Genomic DNA, 14,562 nt, shown 5'->3' with positions numbered 1-14,562 from the left:
TAATCACGAAAGAGAAGAATGGTCGACAAGTGGCCATGAGTCTTTTCAGATTACAGACCTAATAATCTTCACCGACGGGTTAGTCACGGAGGATGGATCGGGTGCAGGTGTGTTCTCGGAGAATCCGATTATAGAACTGGCCCGACCCCTCGGAAAAATGACGACCATATTCCAGGCGGAGATATATGCCATTTCATTGGCAGCAGAAGAATGTCTGCGACAAAAATGGAGAGGTCGCACCATTCGAATCTGTTCCGACAGTCGGGCGGCATTATCAGCACTAAATGGCAACAACATATCAAGCCAGTTGGTATGGAGTTGTCATCAGGTGCTGCTGAAACTTGGCCGACTGAACGAAACATTTCTGATGTGGGTGCCGGGGCACTCTAATATCACCGGTAATGAGAGGGCTGATAGACTGACTCGCCGAGGGTCTGGATCCACAATGGTGGGGCCAGAACCAGCTCTTGGAATCCGACCATCTACTGTCAAGTCTGCTCTGAAGGGTGAAATTGCAAGGATTCACGCAACCGAGTGGAGAAATTTGGACTCTTGCCGGCAAGCGAAAATCCTTGTGAAGGAGCCTAGGGCCACTAGAGCGGCATTTTTGTTGTCCCTTAAGAAGTGGGATATGAAAACCCTAGTAGGGCTTTTGACGGGACACTGCCCCTTAAACTACCATATGGAAAAGATTGGGGTAGTGGTTTCGGCTGTGTGCAGCCAATGTGAGGAGGAGGAGGAGATAGCCCTGCACTTTTTATTCAGCTGCCCGGCATCCTCAGATCTCAGACGAAGACACCTTGGCAAGGTTTTCTTCAATGAGGAATCTGCACACTCTCTGCCTCTTGAGAATGTTCTCAGATTCGCTAAAGCCTGCGAACACCGTAGGCGGGAAGCCATTGAATAGGCAACTTACGGGGATAGTACAATGGGCCTAATAATGGCCTGAGTGCTTGGAGCTGCGGCTCCCCCCATTTACCTAAACTAAACTAAAACTACGTTCTTACCAATGAATGAACAAAAAAAAATAAAACACTTCTCGCTTCTTTCACTAGCACGTTTATTCATTATTAACTACATCTATGCTTAATACTCGAAGGGAACTCCGAAAAAGAACTCCAATAAACAACTCCGCAACAGAACTCCGAACAAAGACTACTCCCATAAAAAGAACTCCATATCCAAAAAAAGACTCCGCAATATTAATAAAAAGACTCCTTGACTCTAACACCGGCTCTACCGATGAGGAGGGCAGACTGCCAGGTAAAAAGAACAAACACAAAATCAAGGCAGCTCGAGCCAGAAAGCCACCTTTAACCTCTACGGCTCCTTTGGTTCTAGATGCAGGACGATCGATTGCTGCTTCGCCTCCCGGATTAGGCCTGCTGTCTGCCGATAAATCCGGTTTGCAACTTACCATCCTCCGGTAGTAATGGGACAAGCTGATGCACTGCATGGTTCACGTTATCCCGTTCAGTTGTTTTTAATCTCACTTGCCTCACCACACCGTTGGGATCCGGAAACGTCTCAACGACCCGTGTCGCCTTCCAATTCAGGGGACTATGATCCTTTTCCTTTATTAGAACCAAATCCCCCTGATCTAGCTGGCGCCCTGGATTCTTCCATTTGTATCGTTTCTGTAAATGGCCCAAGTAATCTTGTTCAAATTTTACCCAAAACTGATGCTGTAATTCCTGCAGCCACCGCCTTGTTGCAGGAAGATCTTCCCTGAGACCTCTCCCCATCGGAGGATTTAATAAACCCCGCTGGATTAAAAAATGCGCGGGTTTCAGCACCTGCAAATCGTGACTATTATCTGACAACGGGTATACTGGTCTACTGTTAAGGATGGCTTGCCAAGTACATACAGCGGTATGGAAATCCTCAAATGACAGATTAACAACCGCTGGCATCCGTCTCACAAAAGGCTTGAAGCTTCCCACTGCAGCTTTAAACAACCCTCCGAAATGGCTTGCCCTTGGCGGATTGTGGTGCCAAACTATCCGCTTTTGTGCTAAACTTTTCCCGACTTCGGCAGACACCTGCTGCCAAGCATTGGTCAATACTTTAGCTGCGCCGACCAAGTTCGTGCCAATATCTGACCGAACCGACCTCGGCTGCCCCCTTCGACTCACAAATCTACGGAAGGAGGCAAGGTAGGCATTGGTGCTGAGGTCGGAACAAATCTCAAGATGGAGAGCCTTGGTTGCCATACACACAAACACAACCACGTATACTTTGATTGTTTTTGAATTTCGCAACGGGCCACTTTTGATTTGAAATGGGCCACAGAGATCAGTCCCAACGTTTTCAAACACAAATTCAGCTGCTGTCCGTTCTACTGGGAGATCTGCCACCCTGGGGGTAATTGTTAGACCTTTCATACGAATGAATTTGGTACACGCCCTTATCCATTTCTTAACTCTTTGTTGTACGGCAGGTATATAATAGATTTCTCGAATTATAGTCATGGTGACTCCAATCCCACAATGATCATTGCTCTCATGAACCTGTCTAATGAGGAGATCCACCAAATGACATTTTCCTAAAATGATGGGGTGCCGCTGCTCAAATGGTAATGGAGCGTTGCTCAACCGTCCTCCCACCCTAAGAAGACCACTTCCTTCTTCCAAGAAGGGGTTGGCTAAGTACCAATGATGTTTTTCCACGGGTAGCTCGTGTGCTAACCTCGCAATTTGCTTTCCAAATAGCTCCATTTGCTGCCATTTAGTCGCCGCGACTTATGCTGGCTTTAACTCCATGGCCGAAAGGAAGCCAGACTTCCTGTTTCTCCACCTCAAGCACCACGCAACGGTGTTGATCAATCTGGTCAACGACGAGAACCGGGTACTAAAATTGGTAAAGCCCACTGACTCCCCATCATCTAAAGAGACGCAACTTATTGTTGATGTTTTTGTCACAAAGGGAGTGACAGGTAGATCCCCTTGCAAAAAAGGAGGACCCTCAAACCATAGCCCATGGTTGACAAATTTCCGGGGGAGCATGCCTTTTGATGCACAATCAGCCGGGTTCAACTTTGACTGTACATAATGAATTTCGGAAGGAGCGAGAACCTTTCGAATTGATGCGACCCTACGCTTCACAGCCTTATTTTCAATTTCCTTCTGACTCCGGATCCAAGCGAGGGCTACCTCAGAATCAGTGTAGGCTGAGCACTTTAGTGGAATTGCCCCTAAACTTTTCTTGACATCCCTTAATAATTCGACTAATAATACCACGCTTTCCAGTTCGAGCTTGGGAATGGTGCAAAGCCCTTCTGCTTGACCAACCCGGGCCTTCAGAGGGTAACTCGCCCCCTTGATGCAATAAGACGGACGACATACCCACGATGTATCTTGATTCCGCTATAAATAACGGCAGCGTATCCATCCCCCGAAGCATCACTGAAACCGTCGAATGGCGTTAGTCTCAATCAAGCAATTCTTCCTGGGCCAAAGTTACAAACCCACATCTTTGACATTGTGACCCATAGTCGGAAAGAAATCAGAAAGTTCAAATCAACAAGAACAAAGTGGACTACGCATTGACCAAGAAACTTATTGCGAAGAATCCGGCGAAATTCCTCATCAATATCCTCGCTTCGGAGGAAACCACATCGCTTATAATTTTTCGCCTAGACCATACTTACTCCGTACAGGATATTGCTGAGGGCCTGAACGCCCAATGCATTTTCCACTTTCAGTGAATCCTTTCGTTAAAAAGAAGATCCGTAAGAGGACCGTAGAATGAGTAACTTCCGATGCAACTTTCCAGTATGATGATCTTACCCCCTTTAAGGGGATAAGCCGGACTTTGATATCGCTTTGGGTGAATCTTACATAAACAGATTTTGCAATGCAAAAACCGTCAGCTTTTCATGCGGCACAGAACTGCCATCTCGTTGCGTCAAATGTGGCGGCAGTCAGTGTCCCAAGCCACCGAACGAAGGTCTCAAGTTTGTGTATTGCGCGGCAAGCAACCCCCCCCCCCCCCTAAATACTCACTTTGTCATTATTATCGCGAGGAAGATACTTCAAAACCAGGCCAAATAATCAAACCTCGTGTGATCTAAACGCCCTTCTTCACTCGGCCACCTGTGTCCTTTCCTGATGTTTTACGTAATGGCAACGCAGCCCCATCGACTCTACAAGCATGTTCAAACTAAGTCATCAGTATCAGCACAATTTCCGGACCTGGGAACAGTGGCCACGATTCTATTGTCTATGATATGCACCTGCCCGGCGTCTTTGACACCACCCGATTTCAGGAACGCTAACTGGTGGCTTATTTATCAAATCCGAGCTATTCCAATTCTAGCTTCCTCAGAAGGTTGCGTGTTCAAATCACGTCGGGGTCACCAATTTAATTAAAATAGTCCATTTGCCTATACCCGTATGTGTTTATGCGGGAGGAATTTGCTGCCGCAAGTTTGAGCGGTTGTGGAAAAAGTTGATGTTGCCGAGGTACGGGAAGAACCGAAACCTCCGTACCAGTATCGATGAGGTAGTTGCGCCTGCTGAGAGGGTCGTAAATTGTTAGGCGACGTGGCGCTGCGCTCTGGATGGCCCTCGCCAGGACCCCCCGCGGACCTAGTTTTTTGCGGCAGGCGTGAATTTGCAAGGGATAGTACACTTGGTGGCTTTATCGCCGGATCTGCAGTGGTACCAGCAAATCCCTCGGTCCGTGGACTGTCCCGACGACCTGCTACCCGAACGTCCTTTTCGAGTGGCAGACCGTGAGCGAGCTCGCGATCTGGCGCCCGAACGCTGAGTGTCCAACGTCGCCCGCATCTCGGCCACACTGGCTGTTAAAGCGGCTATCTCGCGCCTCAAGTCGCTCACCTCATCCCACGGTAGTTGAACGGCCGCCATGGTTGGGCGTACGTACACCTCCTGCACTTGGTCGGCCGTCGCTGCCAGTTCCTCCAAGGAACCGGAGACGCAAGCGAGGATCGCCTGGGTGCCCTCCGGGAGCCGTCGCAGCCAGAGCGACTTGATCAGGTCATCGCCGATCTTGCTCCCACCCAATTGCCTCATTTCGCGAAGCAATTGGCTGGGAGTTCGATCACCCAACGTTAAACCCGCCAGCAAGTGGTCTAATTTTGCCGACTCGCTTGCCGACAGGCGCCTGATCAACTCGCTCTTGAGCTGCGTGTATGATGTCGACTTCACTACATCGGACACCAGAAGAATCGACTCTTCATCCAGGCCGACCACCGCATAATTGAAGCGGGTCGCATCCGATGTGATTCCGGACGAATCCTGCCGCGCCACAAGCTCTCTTAAATCTACGCCATTACATTGCCAAAGAACCAATCAAGTCCATTCCAGTATTCACATCTTCCAGCCAGGCTTAACAGCTCTATCGCATCAATTTACTTTCATCATCATCATCGGTCTAGGCCTGCCTTAGTAAGGAACTCCAGACAACCCGGTTTTGATTGGAGGTTCGCCAATTCGATATCCCTAAAAGCTGCCTGACTTCCTGGCCTACGCCATCGTTCCATTTCAGACAAGGCCTGCCGCGTCTTCTTTTTCTACCATAGATATCGGCTTAATAGATTTTTCGGGCTGGATCTTTCTTATCCATACGGATTAAGTGACTCGCCAACCGTAACCTATTGAGCCGGATTTTACCCACAACCTGATGGGCATGGTATCGGCCATAGATTTCGTCGTTATGTAGGCTACGGAATCGTCCATCCTCATGTAGGGGGTCAAAAATTCTACAGAGCATTCTTCTCTCGAACGCGGCATTGCTAAGAACCCGAGTTTCCGAAGAATACATAAGAAGTGGTCAAATCATTGTCTTGTTCAGCAATAGCTTTGACCCGGGAGAACTGCTTTCCTTCGACAATGCTACGGGCTGGCTCTGAAGATCTGAGTCGGCTGGACAATATCCCCCCACTTTTTATATCCTTGAAGAATATTCGTGCGTGGAATGACGCAGATGTCGGCGCCTGTATCGTCAAGAAAGTTTCTCTTCGTCTCCTTATCTGTAACGAACAGGGGGTATAGCACTTATTTCTCGGCCCTTCCGGCGCTTCCCCGCCTTGGAGCCATAAATGTGATGATACCAGCATGTATCTGCTTGTGGCTCACTGGAGGATCGAGGTGTGATGTGGAATTTAGGTATGACAAGGAATGTTCATTAAAAAAGTAGGAGAAGAAAGTTGGTGAGGATTTAAGCGAGTAGCGCATAGACTGAGTTTCATTAGCAGGGCACCAACGAACCAGAGTTTATAGGTTAGATTGAAGGGAACCGCAGCCCATAAGCGACGATATAGTGGAAAACAGCTTAAGCCGTGAAAAGAGACGCAGCAGGATTGGTTGGAAAGATAGGAGGCAAGCCACAAGACAAACGGTATGGGAACGCTTATAGACGAGAGTTAGGATAGAAGTGTCTTCTGATTTACAGTGTTGAATGCTTCATAGAGGTCAATGAAAATGGTATGTACTTCTTGCCGTGACTTTAGACATTTGGCAACAAAGTTGGTAAAATGAATCAAGTTGGTGGCAGTGGACCTACGCTTAACAAAGCCGTGTTGTTCTTTCACTATGTAGTGGCCAAAGTGGGTGGACAACCAGTCACTGACGTATCTTTCCAAGATTTTTAAGCAAGAGGAGAGGAAGGAACTACGATGGTAATTCTCGGCAAGCTCACGATCGCCAATTTTGTGAATGAGGATGAGCTTCTTTCTACAACCCGGGAAAATGATTCTCCTCGAGGTTTTGGGAATAAAGGATTTGGGAAGAGAGATGGACTGACCAGTTTTAAACAAAAAGGGGTTTGGAAGACCGTCGTAGCCAGGGCCGACATTCGCATCAACCATGCCAATGAGAAACTCAAAAATGAGAGGGGAAAGAAGGGGAATCGTAGGCGATGCGGAGCAGGCTGCATCCACTAGCAGCGGAAGGGATGGGGAGGAAGGAGGGGTAACATAGACTGGGAAAAGTAGCGGCAGAGTAAATCACAAGATAGTTGGGGGGGGGGGGGATAGTTAGCGGATAACTGGGCAGTACAACGGGAGTTGTGGATGTGGGACCAGAAAGGTTTGAGGTTTCCGCGCTTCAGTAAGTCTTCAAATATTCGTTTCTGGACTTACGTGTTAACAATTTGACCGAGGAACGCAGAGTTTTGAAAGATACTAAGTCAGCATAGATTCTAGAAGACAGGAACTTCTTCTATGCAGTGTGTTTTTGACGAAGCTTTTTGTGGACCTTAGTTGTGAACCAGACACGGTAAGAGCGTCAGCACTTAGAAGAGGAGACGACGTAACAGGGAAAAAGAGTGCTTGGTCACATGTTAATGGAGAGAGGAGGGGAATCCAGTTGATTGACGCCAGGGCCGAGTTCAGACCTTCGAAGTTCGCCTTGCGAAAGTTCTACTTGATAGGCTTGCGCGTGACAGTAGAGTGGAGTCGGGATATCTGAGCATCGAACTCGAGAGCAGGATGATGGACGTCAGGGGCAACGTAAGATGAGGCATGTGGGATTGGGAACGGCAACGTCCAGGGAAATTAGAGAGGACAAGGCCAAGAGTGCGATCTAAGTGGTTTTTAGAAAGATTAAACTGAAGGGCAGCACAGAGATACAAAGTGAATAAAGGAAGGGAAGGGTGGGTTGAGCTATTAGGCAGGGAAGATTAAATTCGCAACAGAGGCTGAAAGGAAGTGAGGAATACAAAACGATTAGTACCTCTGATAATATGTGTAGTGGTCAAATGGTAGTATAGGTCCCGGGGCGAAATGTGGATTGGTACCCACGATGGAGCATAAAACCTGGGAAATGCCTGCTGAACCAACACCAACAGCTCTACTACCAAACCCTATCTCCACCTCCACGTGGTGACCGCTGGGAGCTCTTTCTTGACGAAAAGCTGCAGACGGAGAAGGATGAAGGCGAGTCTCCCGCGCCTAAAAACGGGACAAATTGTACCAACTGGTCCTCCAGGTTGGGGGTTGGGTAGGGCTGACAACCCTACACGGAAAACAACTTGTTACGAAGCCACAGCAGGAGCCTCGGACAGGACGGATTTTAAAACGACGGACCCGGCAACGACAACGGAACAACGACTTACGCAATTTCTCATGGAACGTGCGCTCCCTGTACAGAGATGAAGCTGATGAGCAGCTAGCCGATACCCTGTCCCAATATAGGGCTGATATAACAGCGTTACAAGAGATGCGATGGACAGGGACCGGTTTCCTGGAGAAGAGCCACTACACCATATATTATAGCGGTCATCCAGTAAACCATGTGCTCGGAGTAGGTTTCTTAGTCAGCCAAAAAATGAAACCTGCTGTTATCGGCTTTGAAAGTATAAGCGAACGGCTATGCACTCTGCGCTTGCGAGGCAAGTTTAGAAATATAACCCTCATAAACGTTCACGCCCCTACAGAGGAGACTGCAGAGTCGCAGAAGGATACCTTCTACGAGGCAGTAGAACGAACCCTCGAAGCCTGTCCCAGATATGATATCAAAATCATACTTGGGGATTTTAACAGCCAAGTAGGGAAGGAGCCCGTATTCAGGCGATACGTTGGCTCCCATAGCTTACACGAAAAAACAAATGATAACGGACTGCGGACTATTCAATTAGCAGGGTCACACGAAATGGTTGTTGGAAGTACCTGGTTTGCGCGGAAAGCGGTCCACAAACATACGTGGGCCTCTCCAGACGGGACCACTTTCAACCAAATTGACCACGTGTTGATCGAACGCCGCCACCTCTCAGCCTTGATGAATGTCAGAACATATAGGGGGGCCAATATAGACTCGGATCACTATCTCGTTGGCATGGTGCTCCGAGCCCGAATAACAATACCACCTAGAATCCCCTCTGACAATCAGGTGAGAGTGAACACTGAAGCCATCCACAACACAACCCTCCGCAACACCTATAAGAGGGAAATGGATGCCGCAATAACCGCAGTGAACAGAGGACCTGGAGATGAAGCATCAACGAATGATGTTCACAATCCCCTGAAGAACGTTATCATTGATACGGCCACAAAGATACTTGGCCCCAGCCGCAAAAGGAGTCGGAACGGCTGGTTTGACGATGAATGTAAGCTAGCAACGGAACGGAAGAATGCCACATACCGAGTAATGTTGCATTCTCAAAGAACGCGGGCACGCGCAGAGACTTATCACGAACTCCGTCGAGCGGAGAAGCGACTTCACAGACGGAAAAAGGAAGCCTGGGAGAACCAACAAGTCTGTGAACTAGAAAAGTACAGGGAGCAACCGCACCAGGCGCGGAAGTTTTACTAACAAGCCAGCAGGATGAAGCCTTATACACCTCGATGCTCATCCTGCCGAGAAAAAGAGAGAAATCTGATTTCCGACAGAATGGACATATTAGAGCGATGGGTTGATTACTTTGATGAGCTACTGAACAACCAGAACATCGGCGAGTTGGAGGTCCCGCCAACTAAAGACGACGGACAAATATTGCCACCACCAAGTTTAGGAGAAACAGTCCGTGCAATTCATCGGCTAAAAAATCATAAGTCGCCAGGAGCCGACGGAATTACAGCCGAATTGGTTAAATATGGAGGCGACCGGTTACACCAAGTGGTTCATCAACTTGTGCTCAAGGTATGGAACAGCGAATCAATGCCTGACGATTGGCAACGGGGCATTATCTGTCTCATACATAAAAAGGGAGATATCACACAGTACAGCAATTATAGAGGTATTACGTTGCTGAGTACCATCTATAAGATATTCTCCACTATCTTCCTAGGCCGGATAGCCCCATACGCCCAGAACATCATTGACCCATACCAAAGAGGCTTCACTCCAGGCAAATCAGCAACAGATCAGATTTTCTCTCTGCGGCAAGCGATGGAAAAACTGTTGGAAATGGACAACAGTTGCACCATCTGTTCATCGACTTTAAAGCCGCCTATGATAGCATAGCCAGGGTAAAACTGTACACGGCCATGAGAGAATTCGGTATCCCGACGAAATTAATAAGACTGACTAGGCGGACCCTGACCAATGTGCTTGGCCAGATAAAAGCAGCAGGATCACTCTCAAGACCATTCGACATCAACAACGGTCTACCACAAGGGGATGCGCTATCATGCGTCCTCTTTAACCTGGCCCTCGAGAAGGTGATCCGTGATGCTGAGGTGAATGCAAGAGGTACGATCCTCTTCAAGTCCACCCAACTACCGGCCTATGCTGACGATGTCGACATTGAATTCCGCTCAACGGCTGCCAAACTTGATCCACCTTTTGGTGAAGGGCAGCACCTACTGCGATGTCAGAGGCATCAACAAAAACGGCTAGGGGTGCATCTTGCAGAGGGAATGCCAAGAGTGTAGCGTCGGCCAATTGTTGACGGGATTTGTAAAACGCGCAGATAGCCTCTTCAGACCACACGATCTCTCGTGTGTCCTTAGTTTTGGGGCCAGACAAGTACGCGTTCAAAATGGACTGGTGATGGGCGGCGTTGGGCAGGAAACGACGGTAGAAGTTCAGCATGCCCAAGAACCTCCTCAACTCCCTCACTGTCTTTGGACGCGGGAAGCTAGTTATCGCTTGCACCTTGTCTGGGTCGGGCTGTATTCCTTCAGGGGAAATGAAATGGCCGAGGAATCTCACCTGTTGTTGAAGGAATTTGCATTTCTCAACGTTTAGGACTAAACCGGCCTCAAGGAGACGTTGAAAAATGCACTCGAGATGGGCTAAGTGCTCAGACTCAGTGGAAGAAGCGACCAAAACATCATCCAAATAGACGAAACAGAAATCGAGGTTTCGCAGGACTGAGTGAATGAACCTTTGAAAGGTTTGCGCCGCATTGCGTGTTCATATCACGTCGGGGTCACCAATTTAACTTTCTTTACAGTTAATTCCTATGAGAATTATTAAGCCAAACATTGTGAACATGAATCATTTTAATAGAATTTCTTTAAGTGAACTTTGATCAATTGCATGCGCGTAATATTTAGACTTTTATATTTTAACTTTAATATTTTGTGTCACCGTATGCTCGTTAGAGGCAGAAGAGAGTCTCGCTTCATGTGTTTCTTTTCTGCCCCTAACTCATGGCACACTTTTCTCGCCGGTCCTCCACTCCCGTGGCGAGCTCCGCAAAGTGGATAGATCCGCGCCATTTATTCGTTCGCATTCGCAACATTCGAAATAAATTTCGAATGCTGCGAATCCTGCCGCGCCACAACATCATGGGAAGAACCACCCGAGACGTACAAACTGCCTTCATCCAGATCGAGCAGGCGGCAATCGGGGCGAGATCTTGGGCTGCACATCAATGAAGGCAACACAAAATATATGGTGGCGACGTCAGCACCGAAGACGAACCAACCAACAACATCAGGTCAAACACAAACACGAAGAAGAATAAGGATAGGAGAATACAACTTTGAGACCGTTGACAATTTCTCCTATCTAGGGTCGAAAATCACAACCGATAACAACTACGATGATGAAATCCGCTCACGGTTGTTGTCAGCCAACAGAGCCTATTTCAGCTTACAAAGACTGTTCCGCTCGAAACGTCTCACCATAGGGTCAAAGCTCTTACTGTACAAGACTATGATCTTGCCAGTCCTCATGTATTCCTCGGAAACTTGGGTTCTTAGCAAGAAAAGTTGGCGAACTCTTGGCCGCGTTCGAGAGAAGAATCCTCTGAAGAATTTTTGGCCCCCTACATGAGGATGGACGATTCCGTAGCCTACACAATGACGAAATCTATGAGCGATACCATGACCGTCCGGTTGTGGATAAAATCCGGCTCAATAGGTTACGGTGGGCGGGTCACTTAATCCGTATGGGTGAGGATGATCCCACCCGGAAAGTCTATAAGGGCAATATCTATGGTAGAGAAATAAGACGAGGCAGACCCTGCCTAAGATGGAGCGATGGCGTAGGTCAGGACGCCAGGCAGCTCTTAGGGATATCGAATTGGTGGACCTCGGCGCAAAACCGGGATGTCTGGAGTTCCTTATTAAGGCAGGCCTAGACCGGATACCGGTTGTTGCGCCGTTGATGATGATGAAGGGTGGGTGGAGTTATTAGGCAGGGAAAATTAAATTCGCAAAAGAGGCTGAAAGGAAGTGAGGAATACAAAACGATTAGTACCTCTGATAATCTGTCGAAAAAATTCGTGTACTGAGAAGGCGGGCTGAGGCAAGGAAAGTATACACACGATATGATAAAGGGGAATACGTTTGGCAGAAAGAGTCGTATGATGACAAAAACGCAGGAGGAGGAGGAGGAAGGGGCAAAGATGATTTCGGCATGGAGTGGGGACAACTATTAGGGCACCTCTGCCAGTTATCTTGCCAAACGCAGCACAGTCTCCAGTCTCTGTCACAACGAAAGACAGAGTAACCTTCGAAGAGCTCGGAATCTAAATTCCTGTCATCCAACCAGGTTTCAGAAATCGCTATTGATGGAGATGCCGGTAGGATAAATAACTGTTTGTTGTTGTAACTTCTTAATTCCTTCAAGAGAAAACAAAATGCCAATTTGACTGTTCAATACAACTCATTTTATTTTTCGTATGCAATTTATGCAGTGCATTAGACCGTACCCAATTTTGAGCCGAGAACCTTCCCTTTTATCAAATTAGTTCCAAATTCGGCTCTTCCTTACTTTTTCCATACAGAAAACAATGGCACTCAATACAACACCAACTAAGTAGATCACCCACACAAAATACAGTTCTTCAAATTCCAAGGGTCTCAGGAGGCTTTCGCTTACTAATTCCATTCTCACGAAGCCTACTTGCTTCAGTTCGTACACAGTGTCCCGTTCCCACTTCTGCATCAATCCAGCGTCAACAAGACGAAAAATGACATCGTCAAATATATCCTTGAATGGGGATTCATTTTGATTTACGACACTAAGCAATGATCTTGGTGTACATATTTTCGTCAAATGGAAAAGTTTGGTTGAAGGACGTTGTTCCAGTTCCCTTAGAATATCCTTAAATTCAGATGGTGGCAGGTACCCGAATCTAGGATCCATTTGTTTTAGATTTGCTTTCACTAAAGAATCATCCACCAAGAAACGGTCCAGAACGGTTTTAGGAAATAGTTCATGTTGTCGCATAAAGTCCAGATGAAGACGTGGTGACAAAAGCTTATATGAAGTCCTTACTAGATCCTCGGGGGTGTCAATTTGCCTAGCTGGAATAGATTTAGTGTAAAAACTGCTCAATCCACTTTGGTAAAGGCTCAAAAGTAACATAAAGTGAAGAGTGGCCAAAAATATGATGAGCATCATCCACTGATTCGTCCTTACTTCTGCTGGGAAGTGTATTTGTTGGGTAATTATCCGCCAGACCAGGAAGGCTGTTTCCTGACAAATAGAAGCAAGGCTTTTTCTGTGGAGAAGTTCGGTAACCGCGATTACGGAAAAAAGTAGTAAAGCTCCAGCACCAAATAACATCCAGCCAGACAGCTGGAAGGGTAGCATCAAATAATATACTCTGGGAAGTTCCTTTTGATATGGAATCAGGACACATGGTGCAATGCTAGATAAGGGGTATGACAGCTGCACCCTTTTCATATCCGTCGTCATCGCCAATGAAACAAAATCGATCTTCCTATTTATTAACATCTCTCCGACATCACTCATATCCTTTTTCGCTGTTTGCTCGACAAACGTCCCATTGTGTTTTTGGATGAATGCGAGAATGGTTTTCATAAAGTATCCCCCAAATTGAATGTTTCCATTCCGATCAACATATTCTACTTGACGTGATATATCGATCGAACGTACGACTTTTACTGCGGTTCCATGGAGATCAACTAATTTTGCTGGAAAAATTGATTTAAGCGACTCTGATGAAGTGACCTCGACGAGATTCACTTCAGGATATGGATTATATGTAAACACACTGTCATTTACGACCATCAAACTATTAAGGATTCGTTCTTCCCACAAAGATTCACTAAAATTTTTTAGGTTAATATTATGGGACACCTCCGAGAGAAAGTAGAAAATTATTTTCGCCAGCAAGTTGTCCTCCAATGCAGTCTTAACCACTTGAAGGATGTTTTCTCTATTGGAATGCGAGACAAAGGCAATATTCAAGACATTGGTGTTGAGCATGGCTTTTGTCTTGACACCTTGATTCCACCGAAGCTTGGGGATGGTCTCCACGGGGGATCCTCTCCCAAGTAATTCTTCTGCCAATTCGGCTCCTTTGATGTCATTGCTGAAACATACAATAGTCTGGAAGTCGTCAATTTTGGTTAATTCCTCAACTATTTCTTTAAGTTCCAAAGCGACAACTCCTGCTCCACCCAAAGTTATCAAAAGCACTTGGACGATAATTCTCGGTACTTTCATTCTGACTAAACCGTACCGTTTTGGGTCATAGCTAGACTGGTTTGGTGTACAATGAGGAAGTTCAATTTGTATCGAAATCAACTAATTATCGAGCCAGGATATGGCACTTACAACTAATGGCGTGGGGATAATGAGACAGTCGTTAACATTCGATTGTGATTTCCTTTATGTAATGAACTCCCCAATCGTAATATAATTCTGTTAGTCATGGGGTATCTACGCGTCACTT

The 14,562-nt window shown here is 46.9% G+C and overlaps 1 protein-coding gene across 1 annotated transcript; it reads right to left on the bottom strand.

Annotated features, from left to right (window-relative positions):
• Positions 1-12,602: 12,602 nt before the first annotated feature.
• On the bottom strand, positions 12,603-14,333 carry LOC119656318. Its single transcript, XM_038062769.1, has one exon. The coding sequence runs from the start codon at positions 14,331-14,333 to the stop codon at positions 12,603-12,605; it is 1,731 nt and encodes a 576-aa protein (XP_037918697.1).
• Positions 14,334-14,562: the final 229 nt, after the last annotated feature.

This window comes from Hermetia illucens, chromosome 4 (assembly GCF_905115235.1).
Source record: "Hermetia illucens chromosome 4, iHerIll2.2.curated.20191125, whole genome shotgun sequence".
NCBI classification, from domain to species: Eukaryota; Metazoa; Arthropoda; class Insecta; order Diptera; family Stratiomyidae; genus Hermetia; species Hermetia illucens.
This window is presented reverse-complemented; position numbering and strand designations above follow the sequence as displayed.